Source organism: Polypterus senegalus, chromosome 11 (assembly GCF_016835505.1).
Source record: "Polypterus senegalus isolate Bchr_013 chromosome 11, ASM1683550v1, whole genome shotgun sequence".
Taxonomy (NCBI): Eukaryota; Metazoa; Chordata; class Cladistia; order Polypteriformes; family Polypteridae; genus Polypterus; species Polypterus senegalus.
This window is the reverse complement of record NC_053164.1, coordinates 112267750-112293611: the sequence shown is the minus strand read 5'-3', so window position 1 is coordinate 112293611 and position 25862 is coordinate 112267750. Positions and strand designations below refer to the sequence as shown.

The following is a 25862-nucleotide window of genomic DNA, read 5'->3' as shown; positions in this document are numbered from 1 at the left end:
GTAGTGGTGCAGGGTCGAACTTCCGACCTTTTGATTCCCAGTCGGTAGCTGATTCTATTGCGCCATGGAGGCAGTCATAGTAAACAGGTGTCAATGTTGCATGTTAAGGCGACTTTTTGTTTCTGCAGTTATATTTTTGAATAAAAGCGCAATTGTTGTGTTAGATTTGTACCTTCTGTGAAAGTATTTCTTTGATACTTCAGGCTTCATACATTATATAGGTTATGCCTACATTTTGTCATCTACTACTAGAATATAAAAAACGTTTCTGTTTTAACAATGTGTTTACACAGATTACTGTAGAAACGAAACAGACATGAAATAAGTGTGTTCCAAACAACGATCTATTATTTCCACTCTAAAGCTCCACTTCACTACCAGAAAATCAATCAAGGCATGAGCTGGGAAAAGTTTGTGCACGTTCTAAGTCGGTGGGGGGATAGAATAGCCGGCTACTTGCAGCTTTTCTTTTATCAGCACATTTAGATTAACAAAAGACGCTGGCGGAGAGGTGAGAATGGTTTTAAGAAGCGATTTAAGGTGGGACGGATTTACAAGTTTTTTCGTAGGCTCTGGTAATCCTAGTGTTAACTATCTTATGAGATACAGATTTTCTTTTTTCTGTCCTGCAGCATGGTGGCTACCCTAGCTCCTCCTAGAGCTATTCCTAACTTTCACTGCTGTCTCCTATTGCTGAACTGCTGGACCACCTTTATAATCATCTGCACAATTTGAGGAACCCATCTTATAGAAAGTAATTTTCACAAAACTGTGGAAGAGACAGCTAATTCTGGAAAGTCACTATCACACAGATTTAATTTGTCCACTTGTAATTATTTAGTCTTCCAGCCTCCACTCCAGAAAGCTAGCCCCACTCTGTTCATAAATGCTTAGTGCTTCAACCATTAGATTATTAAGTGCAGATAATTTAAGCTCTACTCAGATAACACCACACACCTTACTACCCAACATCTATACTTTACAGATTAAGCAACAATACCATGTAACTGTTCGACAGTCACATATTAAATGTAATGAATGTAAAATAAAATTAAAAAAAACACTTCTTAAAAACAGCAGCTTGAAAAGTGCTTAAGGTGTTTTGCATGAATGAAGAATAATAAATGGTCTCCCTTACCAGTCAGTGTGTGCATCATCAATTACAAGAAGGATTTTCGGTTTACGTACAACAGGAGTCACATTGGCTGTGGGTTCTTGCCCAGTAGCCATCTGAGTGCTCTGCTTTACTGCACTGGACAACGAACTGAGAAAACTACTTCCAGTTGAAGGAGCTGATGCTGACGATGGTGGTGGTGGCTGGGGCTGCTTACGCTCAGTTGCTGGTGAAATGGATGGTGGTGTTGGACTTTCTGGCCTCTGCAGGTCCATCATGTAACCGTTGGGTAGGTTGGCTACAAAGCTACTATCAGAAAGGCGTCTTCGAAGGAAATTCATTATTGCAATCCCACTGTTGTGAAAACCAAGGCGGTAGATGCTGGCAGTATATTTGGTAACAAATTGACCTGGGGAAGAAAAGAAAGAATATTGGAAAGGTGAGACGATATATTCAGATGGCAACTTTTGACATAACTACTGGCCATCGATTCAAACACTCAATATAACAATGAAATGACTGGCACTTAAGAGAAGCAAAGCATGCTCATTAACTTTTTATTCGCTCAAGGAACAAAGAGAGAGGAAAATCATCTCATTCATTAGTTGTAGACTTTGAACATTTCAGATCAACAGTATTTCATTATTCTATACATGCTCTGTCATGTCAAAAATGATCACAATACTGTAAAGACTTTTAGCAATAAAGGCTCAATCAGTACTAATGAATAATGTTACAGTATATAAAATGAAGCTGCCTTAAACTGTTATTTTACCATCTTTTCTTGGTCATCCTAAAACTCAGTTAATTAAGTTTAGTAAGTAGATATATTAGTCCCACTAGCAAAATACCCGCACTTCGCAGTGGAGAAGTAGTGTGTTAAAGAAGTAATGAAAAAGAAAAGGAAACATTTTAATAATAACGTAACATGATTGACAATGTAATTGTTTTGTCATTGTCATGAGTGTTGCTGGCATATATATATATATATATATATATATATATATATATATATATATATATATATATATATATATATATTTACACACACACACGCATATAAACATATATACACACACACACACATGCATGCATATAAACATATATATTGTAATAAATGAAGAGTCTTTCAAAAATAGAAAAAGATTTGGGGATCGTCCCCATATATTGTCGTCCAGACAAAGTGAAAATATGGTTGATTCAGAATGACTTTTCAGTACAGAATGAATGAAACATGGTAACAAAATGGCGTTTAAATAACAGATGGGATGATGGGAGAGGAAATGGTTGGCAGGAAGTGACGATTGGAGGCGGGACCCAGGAACCAACGGCATCGTGAGCAGACAGGAGTAGTTGAGTGTGGAACCGGAAGTGATGTCATTGGATGGGAACCGGAAGTGATGTCATCGCGGCCATTTTGGAACTGAAAATGGATGGGTTTATTTTTCTTCCAGTTTTCTGTAGGTAGAAAGAGATTCAGGTAAGTACCACGTGATAAATCCTTGTCTCGCGAGATTTCACTCACCTTTGGGCTCTTTCACTGCCTCCAACTCGCACGTGTGTGACATGACCCCCCCTCAGCCCAGACCCATCCGGTCGGGCGACCTGCACCGAGAGGTCGTGAATCCGGGAGAGAGCATCTGCGTTGGCCTGCAAGGAACCCCTACGATAAGTAACGCTAAAACGATATGGTTGGAGATCCAAAAACCACCTAGTGACACGAGGATTCGACTCCCGATGAAGGGACATCCACTGTAAAGCGGCATGGTCCGTCACCAGAGTGAATTCCCGCCCCAATAGGTAGTACCTCAACGATGTAATAGCCCACTTAATCGCCAGGGCCTCTCGCTCCATCGCAGCATACTTCATCTCACGGTCCAGCAGTTTCCAGCTCAGATACATAACGGGGTGTTCAGCACCCTCGACACATTGGCTCAACACGGCACCCAATCCTGTGGCCGATGCATCGGTCTGGAGAATAAAGGAAGAGAAAAATCAGGGATTTTAATAAAGGTGCTGATGTAAGGGCCAATTTCAAGTCACAAAATGCTTTATCTACTGTATCATCCCATACCACTTTTATAGCTGCCCGTTTCTTTGTCAAATTAGATAAGGGCAATTTCTGAGAAATGTGGCACAAAGCGATATAGCAACCAGCTAATCCCAAAATGCCTGCACTTGCCGCTTATTTATCGGACGGGGCCAATTTATGATGGCATCAATTTTAAGACATTGTGGTTTCACGACACCCCCACTAGGTAGCCCAAATATTTGGCTTCTCTCAATCCAAAGAAACATTTCTTTGGGTTAATACGAAGTCCTGCAGCTGCCAGTGTGGAAAGTACCGTTTTCACCTGCCATACATGATCCTTCCACGTGCTGGAATAGATGACAACGTCATCTAGGTAGGCGCAGTGTGTCTACCAGGCGTTGAAAAGTAGCTGGCGCCCCGTGCAAACCAAAAGGAACGACCCGGTATTGCCAATGTCCGCTGGGAGTGCTAAATGCGTTTTTTCTTTGCAGAATCCGTTAAAGGAATTTGCCAATACCCTTTGTCATGTCAAGGGTAGTTAGGAATTGAGCGCTTCCTAGCCATTCGAGTAGATCATCCACTCGCTGCATCGGATAATGCATCAAACTTGGAGACCCGATTGAGTCGTCGAAAGTCATTACAGAACCTCCAAGACCCATCGGGCTTAGAAACTAGAACAATTGGACTAGACCAAGGGCTATAGCTTTCTTCGATAACCCCTAAATCCAGCATTCGCCTAATTTCCAATTCCACTTCCGCTTTGCCTCCGAGTCTGTAAGGTCTCTCCTGACAATCACTCCAGGGTCCATAATAATATCGTGCGAATCAACGCAGTACGTCCAGGTAATTCATCCACCACCTCGGGTACAGACAAGATAGCCTTTTCGAGATCTTGTCGCTGTTCTGGAGTCAAATTGGAACCAAAATTAAGTTTGGCACAGGACATAAAAAGTGAACTAGGCTGTCCGGAGGAGGGATCGGGTTCCCTTTCCTTCCACGGTTTGAGCAAATTGATATGGTATACTCTTTCGGTCGGTTGACGATTAGGTTGTTTAACTAAATAGTCGATGAGACCTTTTCTTTCTTTAATTTCATACGGTCCTTGCCAATGAGCTAATAATTTATAATGAGAGGTTGGGACTAATACCATAACATGATCACCCGGGACAAATTCCCGAATGGTGGTGTTTCTATTATAATAACGTGACTGTGCTGCTTGCGCTTTTTCTAAATTCTCTTTTAGGATAGGTCTGATCTTCTCTAGTCTATCGCGTAATTGCGATATATTCAAGAATATTTGAAGTAGGGAGTACCTCCTCCTCCCATCCTTCTTTTAACATGTCCAAAAGCCCCCTGGGTTGTCTTCCGTACAATAATTCAAAAGGAGAAAATCCTGTTGAGGTTTGAGGGACTTCCCGATAGGCAAACAAAACGAGAGGAAGCAACTGATCCCAGTTTCTTCCGTCCTCGTTAACTACCTTGCGTAACATCTGTTTTAACGTCTGATTAAAACGTTCAACCAATCCATCAGTTTGGGGATGATAAACCGATGTTTTCAGATGTTTTATCCTGAGTAACTTGGCCACTTCCCTGAACGTTTCTGAAGTGAAAGGAGTCCCTTGATCTGTTAAGACCTCCTTGGGGATCCCAACACGCGCGAATATCCCTACAAATTCCCGTGTGATATTTTTTGAATTAGCTGAGCGCAACGGAACAGCTTCTGGAAAGCGAGTGGCATAATCTACTAGAACTAGAATATATTTAAAACCTTTTAACGAGGGTTCTAATGGACCAACGAGACCAATACCAACTCGTTCAAACGGGATATCAATCAGGGGAAGGGGAATAAGAGGGGCTTTAGACCTTCTGGGTATCTGGCGAAGTTGACACTCCGGGCATGAAGTGCAAAATCGCCTGACCTCCTCATTAACTCCCGGCCAATAAAATCTGAGTTTTATCCTCTCCAAAGTTTTTTCGGAGCCTAAATGGGCTCCTAGAAGGTGGGCATGTGCTAATTCACATACCTTTCGCCGAAAAGTACGTGGAATTAACAACAAAGCCCGCACTTCACCCTCGTGTTCTGCCACTCTATATAATAAATCATTTTTAATTACAAAGAACGGCATCGGTGGCATGGGATCTAGGTTTGTATAACCGTCAGTAGATACTACTGCATTTCTAGCATTTTTTAATTAATCGTCATTCCATTGTTCTCTTTTAAATGACGATCGAGTTAATAGGAACTGGGACGTTAAGTTTTGTATAGGATCTCTTTCGAGTTCAATGGGAGGGGCGACTGTCTCTACATCTTCTGCTTCAATCTGCTAAGAAGAAATACTAATTTTGCTTACAGTTCAGCTACTTTTGTTAAAAGAACTGAACTTCCAGAGCACCAGGGACCCCTTCTGTATGCATCACCCAACCAATACACTGTGCTTACTAAAATAAAGAACTGTAATACAATGTTACAACATAAATAATACATTGCTATAAGTATAGAAAAACCAAGGTTTTCTTTTAAATATCTAACCATTTATTTTCTGAATCATCACATTCCAATACAAGGTCAAAAGCAACCAGAGTAATGTGCAGAAATTCACCACCACATCATTGCAGTTAAACATGACTCTCACAAAATTCAACCAAAATCTGCCCTAGAAAGCAGTTAGCTTACTCAGTAATTTATACTTAGTAATGCTAATTATACCAGAGTGAACGACGTGATCAGGGATGTAGAATATAGTCAACCTGAGGACATTAATCAATAATTTGAGAAGATCAAATAATTAATTAATGGTGAGCCAATATTATCCACGGTTTCTATGTCCATGAGAGAGACAGCTAAATCATTAACTTTGTGCACCTCCCAAACTCTAAATAGCATTCTACATTTTAACAAATTTAAGAATGGCTCATTTCATAATCTCAACCTGCATAACTTGCCTGGTAAGATTATTTTCGTTCACTTCTTGTTCTAAATATACATTTTTGAAGATCTGTCAGATTCTTATGAAAACTATTTTCCGTATACACTATATGGATTGACTTTCATCAGACCCTGGGCACTCTCAGTAATGTCTACAAATAGCAGGCATGCATCATGGGATCCTAAGAATAGGGATACATGATGCATGTTCTAATTCTCTGTTAGCTGCACTCTCGACTTATGTTGAAAACTATAAGATGAAGGAAGACATGGACAATTATCGGTAGCTAAAAGGTAGTACATAATTAATTGGGGGTGGTGTGGGGACACATAAGAATATAACAAATTTGAAAGTGATAAATTACTTACTTTCATCCATGCATTTAACCATTTTTGAAGTAGAGTGACACGTAGCCATGTGTACCCAGGAAATTATAGATGCAAAGCCAAGAATAAATTATAAATGACACTTTTTATATGGCATACTCTGGCACTCTGGGTTCAGCAAATATAAAATTAAGGAACATCATGGGAATTAAACTGTGCAGAGAAAAAGACCAACCAATACAATATGAGAGCTTAAAAAAAGAGAGTCACCTACAGAACACATTCATAAATAAACAAAACACCTACAAGCCCAATCCAGCCCTCATTACTCATTTGCTTCCTATCTTTTCTACTTCAGTGATAGTCACTCTGCCTTTCACCACCCACTCCTAATTGTCATACTTTCTACCTTAAACTTATAGAACCTGACCACCTTTGCTCCTGTCTGGAATACAGTCATTACCTTTCATCTTAAAATGAGCTCAGCGTGCTCTGGTATTTTAGTTTCACAGCACTGACTAAAAAAGTAGCCAGTTAAAAATTTTATGAGCAATGACCTAACAAAAAAGATGTGGTCAATTAAAAGACAAGAGTCAGTAACAGAAGCCAGAAAGAGAGTTTACAAAGCCAAAACACTAAGCCAAAAATTAAAGAAAAAAATATCAGAGCTAATTTCTCTCGCCAGGAGTCAAAAAATAGGAATAGCAAGTATCACATATATATTCAATCTTTATGACGAAGAGGAACAATGACATTATCATTTTGAGTCTTTGTGGGTCTACAGGTGGCTGATCAAGCCAATATGAGCCCAAAAGAATCTGTCAGAATATGGACAACTTATATCAGGAGGCAGATTTTGTTCCAAGATTCACTGTCAGAGCTTTCTTTGTGCAAGACTTCTTTTCTCATCAGCTGAACCACCAATGCCATGATTCTGTATGAGGTAAGCATCTCCCAGCAGTCTGAGCTGGTGCCAAAGTCCCCTTCAGAGTGTTATTGTAATGCTTCCTTTGACATACAACAGAGTGTCTTTTCAGAAATGTTCACCATACAAAATCTTGTTTGGCAGGCATTCTTCTGGCATATACATGGCATGGCCAGTCCAATTTAGCTGGGCCTTGCATAGCATGGTGCAAATATTTGTTATGCTAGACTCTGTAAATACTTCCATGCCAGGGATCTTGTCTTGCCATCTAATGTTCATGATCCTCCAAAGGCAGATCATGTAAAAATGAGTGAGCTTCTTCGCAGGGTAGGATTGCAGCAAAATAGACTTTGAAATTTGTTTCCCACTTGATATATTGACACTCCCACAAAGGTGGTACTGACTTTGGCAATACTGGCATTGACATCATCATCTATGTGCACAATCTATGAAAGTGTGCTGCCATAGTAGGTGAACTTGCCAAATGAGTTTAACCTTAACCCTCTCAGGACTCAGTGAAAAGCTCACCTGGGGCCTGCTGGAGCATCACTTCTGACTTTTTGTTAAAGATAGTGAGGCCAAACTTAGAGCATGCAGATTGAAATAAGTCCAGGATAGTCTGCATGTCTTTTTGTGAGCTGTTTTTATCTGTGATTTATTTTGGCTTTGAGCTGTTTCACATTAAAATGTTTCCTTCCAAGCAAAAATGTATGTCAATTCTCAGACTGGAATCTCTGAATGCTTCATATAACATTATGGAAAGCATGAGACTGAATAGGGAAGGAGCTAGGACATAGCTTTCTTTGACTCCATTTGTGAGAGTAAATGGCTCTGAAATTCCACCATCATCCTAAACACAGGCTAACATGCCATCATGAGGCTGTCTTACCATCAGAAATATTGTCTCTGGACATCTAAACTTCATGATTTTTTCACCCTGCTACGGCTAACTCTGTCAGATGCATTGGTCAGGTCCACAAAGGTAAATATCAGAAATACACAGCCTGACATTATGTTCTTGACGTTTTAATTGGAGCTGCTTAGTGGCAAAGGTTTTATCACCAATTCCCTTTTGTTTCCTAAAGCCATACTGGCTTTCATGTAACAGTCCTTGATCCAGGTGTACTGTGATGCAGTTCCAAAGGATTCTAGCCAGTATCTTACCTGTTACGGACAGCAGGGCAATCCCATGATTGCAATCGCATATTTGAAACATTTCTTTGTGCTTGTAGAGGTGGATTACAGTGGCATCCTTGAACTCTTGAAGTATGCATTTCTGACCCCACATGATACAAAAGAGGTTAGTCAGCTTCTTAGCTAGGTATGTTCCACCAGCTTTATAAACTTCATAAGGCATCAGTACTTGGAGCCTTTCAGCTTTCTGGGTTTCATAGAACTGAAGAGGTTCATTCAGGAACTTGATGATTTCCACCTAGGGAAATGCTTAATGGGTTCATCATTTGCATTGGAGGGACAATTTAGCATACTCTCAAAGTACCTAACCCACCACTCTAGGAGCTTAGCTTTTTCACTAATATCCAACAGTCGGTGCCACACATGGACTTTGTCACACTAAAGTCCTATCTGGCTTTCTTCTGATGATGATGTAGTCAATGAGATGCATCCACATTGTCTTGTTACGGGTAGGCAGAAAGAAAATAGAAAATGGTGTACAGCCCCAAACGATGATATCCATTGCTATTGCATTTCCCACTGTCTTGTCTGCCAATAATTCCATCCCATTCTTTGTAATTGAAATGGACACCCAGAATAAACTTTGTCAGTATCTGATGTAATAATTGAGTCAAATTCCTCCTTTTTACCTGGGTTGATCAGTATAGGCGTGTATGCGCTTATCAGTTTAGCATGTTTCTTTCCAGTGGTTGGCAGTAGAAGTGACATTGCCCTTTGGTTTTGTATTGAGTTTGTTGACCACTTTTGATATTATTGCAAAATCCACACCTGCAACGTTCTTCCTTTTGTCAACCACTCCAAGAGAACCTATATCCTGAACCTGATTCAATATGTTGATCTGCTTCTGCCAGGAATGCCAGCTATATTCTGAGAATTGTACCTGGTGAGTTCTCTGGCAATAAGCGTCATTCTTCTTTCATGTCTCTCAGCCTCCTTATCTATACTAATAAAAGGCAAAGCCCTCACTGACTCGCTCACTCACTCACTGACTGACTGGCTCACTCACTCATCACTAATTCTCCAACTTCCCGTGTAGGTAGAAGGCTGAAATTTGGCAGGCTCATTCCTTACAGCTTACTTACAAAAGTTGGACAGGTTTCATTTCGAAATTCTACGCATAATGGTCATAACTGGAACCTATTTTTTCGTACATATACTATAATAGACATAATTTAGTGCCTGCCCATATAAGGCCATCCATCAGCGGCAATCCAATAGAAACACTGCTGCTAAATATTCACGGGTGAAGGACTGTGCTTATGCAGACGAAGATGAGATGGTCAGGGTGGTGTTTGGCACAAACTCAGCGAAACTGCGAGAGAAACTTTTAAGTGCCGGGTCTTGGCTAACATTAAATACAGCCGTGGACATCACATGAGATGGCACCAGCACAGCTGGGAACCTTCGATGCATGTACACTGAGAGGCTCACGTGAACTGACGCAGTGCACAGACAAAAAGCAACAGTTCCAAAGAGGGCTGAACAAAAACCGAATTACATAATTGAGAAGGCAGCAAAAAAATATGAAGCGTGTGACACATACAAGCATATTCATAAGTGCAACTACTGCGGAAACAAAGCACATGGTGGAAAAAGTCAATGTCCCGCTTAAGGAAGACAGTGTAAAAAAAAAAAACCCGTGCATGCAGTGTGTCACGTCTCAGATAAAGAGGAAGATGAGCTGTTTATTGATGCAGTAAGAAACGAATTGATGAATGAAACCTGTTATCTTTACAACGATTGACAAACATGGAATGTAAATTGAACACAACACATCCTACAAATACGAACATGATTGAAAGAAATAATGATAATCAAATCCTTGATGACAGCAACACTCAGTAACACTCACAAAACAATCACTGTATATTGACAATCATGTTACGATATTTTTAAAAATTTTCCCTTTTCTTTTTCATAACTTCTTTAACACACTACTTCTCCGCTGTGAAACGCGGGTATTTTGCTAGTATATATATATATATATATATATATATATATATATATATAGCAAAATACCCGTGCTTCGCAACAGAGAAGTAGTGTGCTAAAGTAATAAAAAAGAAAAGGAAACATTATGAAAATAACGTAACATGACTGTCAATGTAATTGTTTTGTCACTGTTGTGACTGATGAGTGTTGCTTTCATATATATACATATATATATATATATATATACACACACACACACACATATATATAAACATACAGTATATATATACATATCCATACATATATACATATACACACATATATATACACACACATATATACACATACATCCACATATACAGTGGTGTGAAAAACTATTGCCCCCTTCCTGATTTCTTATTCTTTTGCATGTTTGTCACACAAAATGTTTCTGATCATCAAACACATTTAACCATTAGTCAAATATAACACAAGTAAACACAAAATGCAGTTTTTAAATGATGGTTTTATTATTTAGGGAGAAAAAAAATCCAAACCTACATGGCCCTGTGTGAAAAAGTAATTGCCCCCTTGTTAAGAAATAACCTAACTGTGGTGTATCACACCTGAGTTCAATTTCTGTAGCCACCCCCAGGCCTGATTACTGCCACACCTGTTTCAATCAAGAAATCACTTAAATAGGAGCTGCCTGACACAGAGAAGTAGACCAAAAGCACCTCAAAAGCTAGACATCATGCCAAGATCCAAAGAAATTCAGGAACAAATGAGAACAGAAGTAATTGAGATCTATCAGTCTGGTAAAGGTTATAAAGCCATTTCTAAAGCTTTGGGACTCCAGCGAACCACAGTGAGAGCCATTATCCACAAATGGCAAAAACATGGAACAGTGGTGAACCTTCCCAGGAGTGGCCGGCTGACCAAAATTACCTCAAGAGTGCAGAGACGACTCATCCGAGAGGTCACAAAAGACCCCAGGACAACGTCTAAAGAACTGCAGGCCTCACTTGCCTCAATTAAGGTCAGTGTTCACGACTCCACCATAAAAAGAGACTGGGCAAAACGGCCTGCATGGCAGATTTCCAAGATGCAAACCACTGTTAAGCAAAAAGAACATTAGGGCTTGTCTCAATTTTGCTAAGAAACATCTCAATGATTGCCAAGACTTTTGGGAAAATACCTTGTGGATTGATGAGACAAAAGTTGAACTCTTTGGAAGGCAAATGTCCTGTTACATCTGACGTAAAAGGAACACAGCATTTCAGAAAAAGAACATCATACCAACAGTAAAATATGGTGGTGGTAGTGTGATGGTCTGGGGTGGTATTGCTGCTTCAGGACCTGGAAGGCTTGCTGTGATAGATGGAACCATGAATTCTACTGTCTACCAAAAAATCCTGAAGGAGAATGTCCGGCCATCTGTTCATCAATTCAAGCTGAAGTGATCTTGGGTGCTGCAACAGGACAATGACCCAAAACACACCAGCAAATCCACCTTTGAATGGCTGAAGAAAAACAAAATGAAGACTTTGGAGTGGCCTAGTCAAAGTCCTGACCTGAATCCAATTGAGATGCTATGGCATGACCTTAAAAAGGCGGTTCATGCTAGAAAACCCTCAAATAAAGCTGAATTACAACAATTCTGCAAAGATGAGTGGGCCAAAATTCCTCCAGAGCGCTGTAAAAGACTCCTTGCAAGTTATCGCAAACGCTTGATTGCAGTTATTGCTGCTAAGGGTGGCCCAACCAGTTATTAGGTTCAGGGGCAATTACTTTTTCACACAGGGCCATGTACGTTTGGATTTTTTTTTCTCCCTAAATAATAAAAACCATCATTTAAAAACTGCATTTTGTGTTTACTTGTGTTTATATTTGACTAATGGTTAAATGTGTGTGATGATCAGAAACATTTTGTGTGACAAACATGCAAAAGAATAAGAAATCAGGAAGGGGGCAAATAGTTTTTCACACCACTGTATATACATACATATACATATCTACATATACACACATACATATACATACACACACATATATACACACAAATACATATATATACACATACACACACATAAACATATATATATATACATACATATATACACATACATCCACATATATATATACATACATATCTATATATATTCATATACACACACACACATATATATATATATATTATATATATACACACATATACAGTCTTTGGGGTGCGAGCAACTTTTGCTGGGGGTGCCAGAATCCATCAAGGAAGAAAAATGAAAAACATAATTTGTACAAAATCTTAATTTATTTATCCATTCCTAAATAATTAAATGGGCAGGCTATTTCGTATCAGTGCAATACGCTGCTTGTTAAAACGGATGACTTCCGCTCTTACGTGCAAGTCTGCGTGGATATTATGAACTATCGTTTCTGCTCAAGTTCTATTTAAATTTTAAATAGAAGGAAATTTTATTTAGTCAACAGAATATTATTCCAGAATAAATCAACTCAAACCTTAAATAACATATTTTGCTCTCCATAAAAATATATCCTGTCTAAATTATACAAGTTAGAAATAAAGTAAACGTTAAAAGAACAAACATTCAAATTTCTTTACTCTTATGTAATTTTATATAAAAATAAACTTAAATTTTAAATATCCCAAAAGATTTTGCTCTCCATAAAAATATATCCTGTCAAAATTATAAAAATTCAAATATGAACATGGTGCATAATAAAACCTGGAAATATAAATAAAACTTGTTCTTTTCAGCAATAACAAATCAAATCATTCAGTTGTCTTTGGTCTTTTTATCATAAATGCGCCTGGCATCTTTTTTTGGCAACAAGTTCGTTTATGTTTGGTATGAGGTTCTGTGTTGTGGAGATTCTCAGGATGGACTGCAGGTGCTCATCAGTGAGGCGACTCCTGTGTCCTGTCTTGTTAGTCTTCATGACTGAGAAGAGCTTCTCACACAGATATGTGGTACTAAACATGCACAAGGTTCGAGCCGCATGTAGACGGAGCTGGAGCATTTCTGCGGGAATGGAGTGAAGAAACTGTGCGGGCCGTGCAGTATCGTACTTTGCCTTCACTGTGCCATTACACTGCAGCTCAATCACCTCCACCTAAATCTGCACAGGTGCAGTTTCCACATCAACGGCAAATGGGTTGCGAAACAACTCAAAATTCTTTTTTTGTTCTTCAAAGTCACCAAAGCGCCGTGCGCTCAGTTTATCAGCAAAGTGCGTATTTGGGAACACCGTTGTGCCGACTTGGTTCAACATTACTTGTCAACAGGGAAAGTGGGGCAAGTTGCACTGGTGCATTTGTGTCTCCCATAAAAGTAGCTTCACTTGAAATCACTTTGTGATTTTGCACGGGTAAAAACGTATGCTGAAGTGTCAGATTCTTCTTTAACTCTTCTGCTTTCTGTATCTTGTGCATTGCATTCAGGTCTTTCAGGTTATCTTGATGTTTTGTCTCATAGTGCCGTCTTAGATTAAATTCTGTAATTATAGCCACATTAGCTGCACAAATGAGACACACGGGTTTACTGGCAATGTCAGTAAACATATACTCAGCCTCCCATCGGTTTTTAAAGGCTCTATGTTCAGAATCACCTTTTCTCTTTGGCATCGTGTGGGCTAGCTTCGCAATAACTTACAGCATCATAAGCTAGACTTGATTAACACGGTAAGTGTTCGGCAAGGCAACTGAAGTGATGCATTATGGGATTTGTAGTTTATTGTGTTACCAGCGCTTCATATCCCCGGGCCATTAATAACAATAATACAGTATATAAAATGATCTTGCGGGCCGGATATAATTACACACCGGGCCGGGAATCGAACCTCGGCGCTAAAGGCGAAGCCTCTACTATTGTGCCAGGGGGTGCTGTTTGTCTATTTGAGCGTAGCAGTGTAATTCCGTTTTTGTTCAGCACTCTTTGGAACTGTTGCTTTTTGTCTGCGCACTGCGTCAGTTCACGTGAGCCGCTGAATATGGTTTTATATGTCACATCAACTCGATCTAAATTGCACGATCACATTCGATAAAATATATCTTTTCAAGTTCTATTTAGTTGACACACATACCTTTGGTTGGAATGTAAGACGAATTTACTCTTTACATTTTTATGGTGAAGAAAAATTTATGCAATGATGCCTACATTTAACTTGCATTCCTACCAAAGATATTTTTGTCGACTAAATAAAAATTCCTTCTATTTAAAATTTAAATAGAACTTGAACAGATACGATAGTTCATAATATCCACGCAGACTTGCACGTAAGAGCAGGAGTCATCCGTTTTAACAAGCAGCGTATTGCACTGATACGAAATAGCCTGCCCATTTAATTATTTAGGAATGGATAAATAAATTAAGATTTTGTACAAATAATGTTTTTCATTTTTCTTCCTTGACGGATTCTGGCACCCCCAGCAACAGCAGCTCGCACCCCAAAGACGTGTGTATATATATGTGTGTGTGTGTGTGTGTGTATGTATATGTATGTGTGTATATGTAGATATGTATATATATATGTGGATGTATGTGTATATATGTATATATATATGTGGATATATATATATACTGCTCAAAAGAATTAAAGGAACACTTTTTAATCAGAGTATAGCGTAAAGTCAATGAAACTTATGGGATATTAATCTGGTCAATTAAGTAGCAGAGTGGGTTGTTAATCAGTTTCAGCTGCTGTGGTGGTAATGAAATTATCAACAGATGCACTAGAGGTGGCAACAATGAGATGACCCCCAAAACAGGAATGGTTTAACATGTGGAGGCCACTGACATTTTTTCCCTCCTCATCTTTTCTGACTGTTTCTTCACTAGTTTTGCATTTGGCTACAGTCAGTGTCACTACTATAGGCGATACCTGGACCCTACAGAGGTTGCACAGGTAGTCCAACTTCTCCAGGATGACACATCAATACGTGTCATTGCCAGAAGGTTTGCTGTGTCTCCCTGCACAGTCTCAAGGGCATGGAGGAGATTCTAGGAGACAAGCAGTTACTCTAGGAGAGCTGGAGAGGGCCATAGAAGGTCCATAACCCATCAGCAGGACCAGTATCTGCTCCTTTGGGCAAAGAGGAAAATGGATGTGCACTGCCAGAGACCTACAAAATGACCTCCAGCAGGCCACTGGTGTGAATGTCTCTGACCAAACAACCAGAAAGACTTCATGAGGGTGACCCAAGGGCCCCATGTCCTCTAATGGGCCCTGAGCTCACTGCCCAGCAGCATGCAGCTCGATTGGCATTCGCCATAGAATACCAGAATTGGCAGATGCACCACTGGTGCCCTGTGCTTTGTACAGATGAGAGCAGGTTCACCCTGAGCACATGACAGAAGTGAAAGGGTCTGGAGAAGCCATGGAGAACATTATGCTGCCTGTAACATCATTCAGCATGAGCAGTTTGGTGGTGGGTTAATGATTGTCTGGGGAGGCATATCCATGGAGGGTCACACAGACCGCTACAGGCTTGACAAAGGCACCTTGGCTGCCATTAGGTATCAGGATGAAATCCTTGGACCCATTGTCAGACCCTATGCTGGTACAGTGGCTCCTGGTGCACGACAATTCCTGGCCTCATGTGGTGAGAGTATGCAGGCAGTTCCTGGAGGATGAAGGAATTGATACCATTGACTGGCCACCACACTTTCCTGACCTAAATCCAATAGAACACCTCTGGGACATTATGTTTTGGTCCATCCAATGCCACCAGGTTGCACCTCAGACTGTCCAGGAGCTCAGTGATGCCCTGGTCCAGATCTGGGAGGAGATCCCCCACAACACCATCTGTCATCTCATTAGAAGCATGCACCGATGTTGTCAGGCATGTACAGTATACAAGAACACAGGGGCCATACAAAGTGCTGCGTACAATTTTGAGTTGCTGCAATTAAATTTTGGCAAAATGGACTAGCCTGCCACATAATTTTTCACTCTGATTTTTGGGCGTCTTTGAATTCAGGGCTCTGTAGGTTGATCATTTTCATTTCCATCAAACGATGTGGCATCCTTTCGTTCCTAACACATTACCCAGTCTATATCAGTATAGATATCCAGGAGGAGAGAGGGGCGGAGCTGTCAACTGATCACCACCTGGTGGTGAGTTGGCTTCGATGGTGGGGGAAGATGCCGGTCAGACCTGGTAGGCCCAAGCGTGTTGTGAGGGTCTGCTGGAAACGGCTGGCAGAGTCCCCTGTCAGAAGTAGCTTCAACTCCCACCTTCGGCAGAACTTCGACCACGTCCCGAGGGAGGTGGGGGACATTGAGTCCGAATGGGCCATGTTCCGTGCCTCTATTGTTGAGGCGGCTGACCGGAGCTGTGGCCATAAGGTGGTCGGTGCCTGTCGCGGTGGCAATCCCCAAACCCGTTGGTGGACACGGCGGTGAGGGATGCCGTCAAGCTGAAGAAGGAGTCCTATAGGACCTTTTTGTCCTGTGGGTCTCTGGAGGCAGCTGATAGGTACCGGCGGGCCAAGCAGAATGCGGCTTCGGTTGTTGCTGAGGCAAAACTCGGGCATGGGAGGAGTTTGGAGGCCATGGAGAGCGACTTTCGGACGGCTTCGAGGAGATTCTGGTCCACCGTCCGGCGTGTCAGGAAGGGAAGCAGTGCAGTGTCAACACTGTATATGGTGGGGATGGTGTGCTGCTGACCTCGACTCGGGACGTTGTGGGTCGGTGGGGGGAGTACTTCGAAGACCTCCTCAATCCCACTAACATGCCTTCCAAAGAGGAAGCAGAGCCTGGGGACTAAAGTCACCGAGGTGGTCAAAAAACTCCTTGGTGGCAGGGCCCCGGGGGTGGATGAGATACGCCCGGAGTTCCTTAAGGCTCTGGATGTTGTAGGACTGTCTTGGTTGACACGTCTCTGCAACATCGCATGGACATCGGGGACAGTGCCTCTGGATTGGCAGAATGGGGTGGTGATCCCCCTCTTTAAAAAGGGGGACTGGAGGGTGTGTTCCAACTATAGAGGGATCACACTCCTCAGCCTCCCTGGAAAAGTCTATTCGGGGGTTCTGGAGAGGAGGGTCCGTCGGATAGTCGAACCTTGGATTCAGGAGGAACAGTGTGGTTTTCGTCCGGGTCGCAGAACACTGGACCAGCTCTACATCCTTAGCAGGATCCTGGAGGGTGCATGGGAGTTTGCCCAACCAGTCCACATGTGCTTTGTGGACTTGGAAAAGGCATTCGACCGTGTCCCTCGGGAATCCTGTGGGGTGCTCCGGGAGTATGGGGTACCGGACCCCTGATAAGAGCTGTTCAGTCCCTGTACAACCAGTGTCAGAGCTTGGTCCGCATTGCCGGCAGTAAGTCGAGCCCGTTTCCAGTGAGAGTTGGACTCCGCCAGGGCTGCCCTTTGTCACCGATTCTGTTCATAACTTTTATGGACAGAATTTCTAGCGCAGCCAGGGTGTTGAAGGGGTCGGTTTGGTGGACTCAGGATTGGGTCACTGCTTTTGCAGATGATGTTGTCCTGTTTGCTTCATCAGGCCGTGATCTTCAGCTCTCTGGAGCGGTTCGCAGCTGAGTGTGAAGCGGCTGGGATGAGAATCAGCACCTCCAAATCCGAGACCATGGTCCTCAGCCGGAAAAGGGTGGAGTGCCCTCTCAGGGTTGGGGGAGATCCTGCCCCAAGTGGAAGAGTTTAAGTATCTCGGGGTCTTGTTCACGAGTGAGGAAAGAATGGATCGTGAGATTGACAGGCGGATCGGTGCGGCATCAGCAGTGATGCAGGCTCTGCATCGGTCTGTCGTGGTGAAAAAAGAGCTGAGCCATAAGGCAAAGCTCTCAATTTACCAGTCGATCTACCTTCCTACCCTCACCTATGGTCATGAGCTATGGGTAGTGACCGAAAGAATGAGATCGCGAATACAAGCGGCTGAAATGAGTTTCCTTCGCAGGGTGCCTGGGCTTTCCCTTAAGGATAGGGTGAGGAGCTCAGTCATCCGGGAGGGGCTCAGAGTAGAGCCGCTGCTCCTCCGCATCGAGAGGAGTCAGATGAGGTGGCTCGGGCATCTGATCAGGATGCCTCCTGGACGCCTCCCTGGTGAGGTGTTCGGCACGTCCAACCGGGAGGAGGCCCCGGGGAAGACCCAGGACACGCTGAAGGGACTATGTCTCCCGGCTGGCCTGGGAACGCATGGGATTCTCCCGGAAGAGCTGGAAGAAGTGGCCGGGGAGAGGGAAGTCTGGGCTTCTCTGCTTAAGCTGCTACCCCCGCGACCCGACCTTGGATAAGCAGAAGAGGATGGATGGATGGATATCCAGGAGGATTTCTTTTTCCTATTGAGATCTGATGTGTTTTCAAAGTGTTCCTTTAATTTTTTTGAGCAGTTTATAAATGTATGTATATATATGTGTGTGTGTGTATATATATATAAATTGTGTATATGTATATATGTAGGGATATGTACAGTGGTACCTTGGTATAAATCCTTAATCCGTTCCAGATCCTTGGACTTATACGAAACAGGGCTTATACCAAACAAATTTTTCCCATAAGAAATAATGGGAAAATGATTAATTCGTTCCCATGAAAAAAATCCTATTGTTATTGGCATATTATACATTGATGGGGTTGTATAAAATAATTTAAACACTGCTTAATACTAAAATAGATAAATACAAAAGCAATTAGATGAAATAAATGAAAATGACTTGTCCAATAACAATGAGTTTAATTTTACTGCACAACAAAGGAGAGCGTTACAGCTCTTCCAAAGGAGCCTCTTCAGGCAAATGTGAAGCACGGCCGTTCTTCTTCTTCTGGCAGTCTTCAATCCAAATCCTTAAAGCAGATTCCATCCAGACTACTGCCTTATTACATCAACTTACAACTCGTTTTGCACCCTGGTTAAAAGGACACTGCGGCCGTAGATCTTATATTCCTTTCCTACTTTTTAAATAAAAAGAATCGTAGCCTTCAACAAATCCAAAACGTTTACCTTTTCAGCAATCATTAACATCTTCTGTTTGCACTTGGGCACGGCCCCTGAAGCAGTAGCAGATCGTTTTGGAGCCATAATGAAGGGCTTGACTATACACAAAGATAAACACAAAAGAGCACAAAAGTTAACTCTTTACACAGCGAAACACGTTGATGCTGAATGAGCGAGATGAGACTTCCTGGTTAACATTGCATTCAGCACGCAGGAACTTAACTGCGTGCTCCGATTGGTTAGCTTCTCAGTCAGGAGAACTTAACTGCGTGCTCTGATTGGTTAGCTTCTCAGTCATCCGCCAATAGCGTCCCTTGTATGAAATCAACTGGGCAAACCAACTGAGGAAGCATGTACAGGAAGTAAAAAGACACATTGTCCACAGAACCCGCGAAGCAGCGAAAAATCCACGTTATATATATATAGTTATGCTTTCATATAAAATCCACGATAGAGTGAAGCTGCGAAAGTCGAAGCGCAATATAGCGAGGGATTACTTTACAGGTTAAAAGTTTTTTTTGTGAAGGCGCACGCCCGGTATATCACACGTGTTGTTCTAGCACACGAGTCGTATTCCAAACAAAGGTCGTATACCAAGCAAAATATTTTGCCTCTAAACAGGACGTATACCAAGTTGGACTTATTCCAAAGCAGACGTATACCGAGGTACCACTGTGTATATATATATATGTTTATATGTGTGTATATATATATATATATATATATGTTTATATGTGTGTGTATATATATATATATATATATATATATATATATATATATATATATATATATATATATATATATATATATATATATATATATATATATATATATATATATATATATATATATATATATATATATATATATATATATATATATATATTGTGAACGTGGCCCGGACACAGACAGGCGGACATGTTGTTTTCCACCACCACACGTTTATTTACAACAATATTTACAAAGTCAAAGTGCACACACGAACCACAACACAGTCCTGGCCACACAATGCCTTCTCTTCGGGCCGCCACCACTCTCTCTTCTCCTGCCTTGTCCTGCCTCCACCCGACTCCAGCCTCGAATGAAGAGAGACGGCCCCTTTTATATCATCCCGGATGAGCTCCAGGTGTGTCCCGGCATTCCTCCCTGGACACGCCCCAGTGTGGCGGAAATGCCGGCTGTTCTCCCGGAAGCTTTCCGGGTGTCCCTTCTCTTCTTACCCCCAGCACTTCTTGGTGTGGCGGAAGTGCTGAGGTCCAGGGTCCCCAAGGCATTGGGGCACCCCCTGGCAGTGACCACGGGTCATATATATATATGACAGCAACACTCATCACTCACAACAGTGACAAAACAATTACATTGACAATCACGTTACGTTATTTTCAAAATGTTTCCTTTTCTTTTTCATTACTTCTTTAACACACTACTTCTCTGCTGCGAAGCGCGGGTATTTGGCTAGTTATTAATAAGAGTATGTATGTTCCATGACCCAGCAGTAATGGAGATGATCTTGATTAATTTAATTTTGTTTTTTTTTTCTATCATTGAATTTGGGATACCTGCCAGCTGTTGGAGACTGGCCAAGTTAAAGATAGAGCAGGCAGTTTTCAGGGCACCTTTTTAGCTCCCTCCCCACTTTTAAGGACAGCAGTGTATCATTGAGTAGGGCTATTCAGTCACTCAGGTGACAGCTAAAGTTTTATTATTGAATTGTGACCCATAAGGCCTGAACTGCCCACATTCTGACAGACTCTTTTGGGCTCATATTGGCTTGATCAGTCATCTATCCAGTGAATCCACAAATGCTACTTTTCCACTCACCCATCGCAACTGGTCATGAATGAAAACTGAATGCTTGAGAACTGGGGGAAGGGTAATAGTGTTGTACACCTTCAGCCTTACTCTCTCTTCCAGGTACCTCTAGTTCAGGGCAGGACAAGTTCCCAATGATTGGAGATGGGGCTGGGAGCAGTGGATGAACAGGCCTTAAAACATGTCTCACTGTATGCTGTGTGTTCCACAGTGCAGTGCTGTCTTTGTCTTCCCACCTAGTCTCTCCCTTAGCATAATCTGCCGAGTCCAGACTTTGTGTGTTTGAGGGCAGACATGCCCTTTCTTATTGTCTAACAGTACACAGACAAGGACAGGACAGGAACATCTGGCTTCCCAATACAGATTCATGTGGATCTGCCCACTGCAACACCTACCATAAGTTATGGGACTAGTTCTCTCTATCATTACTCAATCCCCATCTATCTATCTATCATTACTTATTCCTTATCTAACAATACCAATTATTGAATTCTCCATTTTCTTTCTCTCTTGAACATGTGATTTTTTTTTCTTTTTTATATCATAGCTGAAGCCCATTGCACAAGTTTCATCAACACCACCTTATCTTATAAACCCCATTTAGGCATGGACTCCACAAGACCTCTGAAAGTGTCCTGTGGTATCTGGCACCAAGATGTTAGCAGCAGATTGTTTAAGTCCTGTAAGTTTCAAAGTGGAACCTCCATGAACAGGACTTTTTTCTCCCAGCATGTCCCACAAATGCTCAAGTGAATTGAGACCTGAGGAATTTAGAATCCAAGTCAACACCTTGAACCCTTTGTCATGTTCCTTAAACCATTCCTGAACAATTTCTGCATTGTGGTAGGGCATATTATCCTGCTGAAAGATGCCACTGCCATCAGGTAATACCGTTGCCATGAAGAGGAGGATGTGGTCTGTAGCAATCTTTAGGTAGGTGGTATGTGTCAATGTAACAATATAGCAGTCCACGTTATCTAAAAGAAAAAAATGATCCATCAAAACAAGCCACCTTCTTCCATTGCCCCATGGTCTAGTTCAGATTCTCACATGACCATTGTAGGTGGTTTTAGCAGTGGACAGGGATCAACATAGACATTCTGACTGGTCTGCTGCTACGAAGCTTCCATATGAGCAAGCTCCAATGCACTATGCATTCCAACACCTTTCTCCCATGGCCAGCCTCAAGTTTTTTGTAATTTTTGCTACAGTATCTCCTCTGTGGGACTGAAAAGGCTAGCATTTGCTCCATACAAACATCAATGAGCCATGGGCACCCATGATCCCATCGCCAGTTCACCAGTTGTCCTTCCTTAGATCATTTTTGGTAAGTACTAACCACTGCACACCAGGAACACCCCACAAGACCTGGCATATTGGAGATGCTCTGATCAAGACGCATACCAAACACAATTTGGCCCTTATTAAAGTTGCTTAAATCCTTACATTGCCCATTTTTCCTCCTTCCAACACATCACCTTCAAGAACTGACAGTTCACTTGCTGCCTAATACAGGGTGGTCCAGATCTAATTATGCAGATCCAGATCGTCTGGATGATTTTGATTTATGTGGGGACGATTCAAGTTCGGTGCAAAGACGATTTTTCATGTCGTCAGTTCGCACACTTCTCGATGGTCTGGGATTTTTCGGTTGATTTTCTATGTAATAAACTTAATAAGTTATAGCGTAATGAAAATTGCACAATTAGATCTGGACCACCCTATACAATATATCCCACCCTCTGATAGGTGTCAGTGTTACGAGATAATCCATGTTGTCCACTTCACATGTCAGTGGTTTTAATGTGGCTGATCGGTGAAAGCTACAAGTTAATTTTTCTAACTGTAATATTTTATGATAGGTATGCACTCTAATCAGTATTCTAAAGAGTAAAAAAATTAAGTATTAACCATCCACCATATGCATAAGTCATCCTGAAATACACTGCACTTAGCTAACAGAAAAAAGCAGCAGTTAAGTGCATTTTATTGTAAGGCTCAGTGGAGTGTACAATTTGAAAATTGGACAACAAAGAGAAAACTGCCATTGGCAGGCAGTAAACAAGGGTGTTTTCATTTATAAATGAAAGTACAGATGCTTAGTAAAAGTAAACTATAGTACTAGGTAAGCATACAGGAGAGCAAACTGCAAAATATTATCTTAATGCTTACTTAAAGAACATCCTATTTTATACAGCACTGTTTATGTATGTGTTAAATACAGGATATTATTTTATAATTATGTATATTCATATATATTTCTATAATAGAACAATAGAACAAAGCATGGCATAGGTTTGATTGTGATATATTGATTAATTTATTCAATCTGTACTCTTTGCCTTAGTTTTCAAAGGATACTTTACAATTTTTATTTATTTCTTTATATACAGTTTGCTACCATAATCATATCCAAACGCTGAAGATTAGCAATGAGCAGTGCAGACACAAATGCAAACAACATGAAATGCTCATTAAGAAACATTTCTTACAAATGAATATGGTACTGAAGTAACTGTTTCCTTATAGCATTGCATGGTCAGAATACGGATACAAATAAGGGAAGAAAATTCTGTAGAGAAGGGTGAATTAAAAAGAAAAAGGCTAATAAAACGTAAAATATTTTAAGTTTTACCAAAAATATTGCTCTAGTTTGAAACCTGCCAAAATACAAGTGACATCAAGCCAAGTAGAATACATACGAATGAGCACAATGGGAACACCTCTCATGCTAAAAAGCCATGGGGTGGGTCTGCATGAAACAGACATTTTCTGTCCTCTCTTTATCTGGAACATTCAGAGTTTATTACAGAAGTAATATTAGTTCTTTTTTCATTGCATAGCAGAAGGTTCTATAGTAGTGTACAAAAATATAATTAAAAATAATACATTTGCCTTCTCACATCAGTTTGAATGCCCCAGTGCGCTACTGTATGTAATTTTTTTCTGAAATATGTCATTTGTGCTGTTGCTGATTAGACACAACTGCCTCGATTTTATATAATCCCACTGTCCCTGAAAACAGTAAGAAGGAAAATGTAGACAGCTCTCCAAAGAAAAAGCTACACATCCATTCAGGCCAGCCTATGGCTCTTGCAATTAAGTCATATATATGGGATTTATTGAGTTTCACAATCTAATCTGAAAAAATACAAAAGTGAATGCCCAAGATTTGCTGCTCTGCTGGACTTCTTGCCCTGAGGCAAATCACAGCATCTTGTTAAGGGCTATCTAGACTTTCCTAATGGTAAACCTCTTCTTATTCTTTTGTAGCTATTCCCATTTTAATATGGGGTCAATAGTACTAGGTGTCATTTTGCTTGGCTTTTCTCTAATATGGAGTCAACAAATGTTTAACATTGTCCTCCTTGAATGTTCTTTTCACATTACACATAGAGGAACAAAGGTATGTGTCATTTGTAGTGGATTATTGTGAAGCACAAATTCATACAGTAAAGCAAAACATAATTCGACAAAATGTTCCTAAAGTTTATGGCATTATTAATTGCAAATTAAATAATCAATATAAAGATAACCTAATATTCTTAAATCTTCCATTCAGGATAAAAGAGGGTCAAAGTCTACAGCAGCAGCATTAGGCACCCAAGCCCAGGATGGGGTAGAAATCCATCACCGATCCTACTCAAAGCACACTACTCCTACTCTACACACTATTACAAAGCACACTACTCTTACTCCTTACACACTCAAAATACAACTTACAGATGACAATTAAGCTAACATACAGATTACTTGTAGACAAAATCTTGCACAGACACGGGGTAAAAGCATAAACACTAATAAGACACAGGATTTTGTTAGACAGAAATGCTAATTACTGCATCTCTGTACCCTCAAAAACACAGTAAAACTAGTAATTTGAATGTAATAATGCAGTGTCAAGAGCATGCACAATGTATCACTGAGCATCTTTACACAGTTAAGCCAGTTTTGATGATGATATGCCATAGCTCAACAAGATTGTGAGTTACTAAAAGAAAAAAAATACAATAGTTCAAAGGTCAAGCTATATGGCACTGAAGCTATTGATATTACATTTTTCAGCTGTAAAATTGATAAGAAAGAAGATCGTTAGGTCATCAAACATGAAGACAATGCTGTTCTTTTACCATCTCTTTCCAGGCAACGACAGGACCCTTTCAGTTTTAAAGGCTTCCTAAAAAGTGTTTTGTCAGATGTCATCTCAAAGTGAACAGAAGAAACAATTTGCCTGTCTGCAGCACAGTACTTTTCTTTCATCTCTTCCTTGAAATTCAATGAGTTACTCTGTTATGTGACAATAAAAAGACAGTAAGTAGTGTGACATCTGCATTTTGTAGCAGTAGTGATTTTGGTAATTTTATGAACCTTAATAATTTACTGCAACAAAACAGTATATGAATTTTAGAGTGGCGACTGACAGCATTCACTACAACATCTGAATGTTTATCTTGCAGGTCTCACTTCTAGTTTACAGTCAAGGTGAGAAAAATCTTATTAACACAAGTTGCAAAATTGCATTTTGTTTAACCACTATTGTGTTCAACATTCATTTTAAATGTAAAGTCTTGCTCTTTATTAAACATTTTTCTTAAGATATAAGTTCACTTCAGGGTGGTGTGGTAGTTAACACTGTTCACTTGCAC

General features: G+C 40.7%; 1 protein-coding gene across 1 annotated transcript in view; it reads right to left on the bottom strand.

The window, feature by feature from the left end:
- The window catches only part of LOC120539439 (synapsin-3-like), an 842044-nt gene that overhangs the window by 712040 nt on the left and 104142 nt on the right, over window positions 1–25862 (bottom strand). The window contains exon 2 of the mRNA XM_039769493.1: window positions 1139–1523. Coding sequence (XP_039625427.1) covers window positions 1139–1455 — 317 coding nt within the window. The 5' untranslated portion in view covers window positions 1456–1523. The remainder of the gene's footprint in view (window positions 1–1138; window positions 1524–25862) is intronic.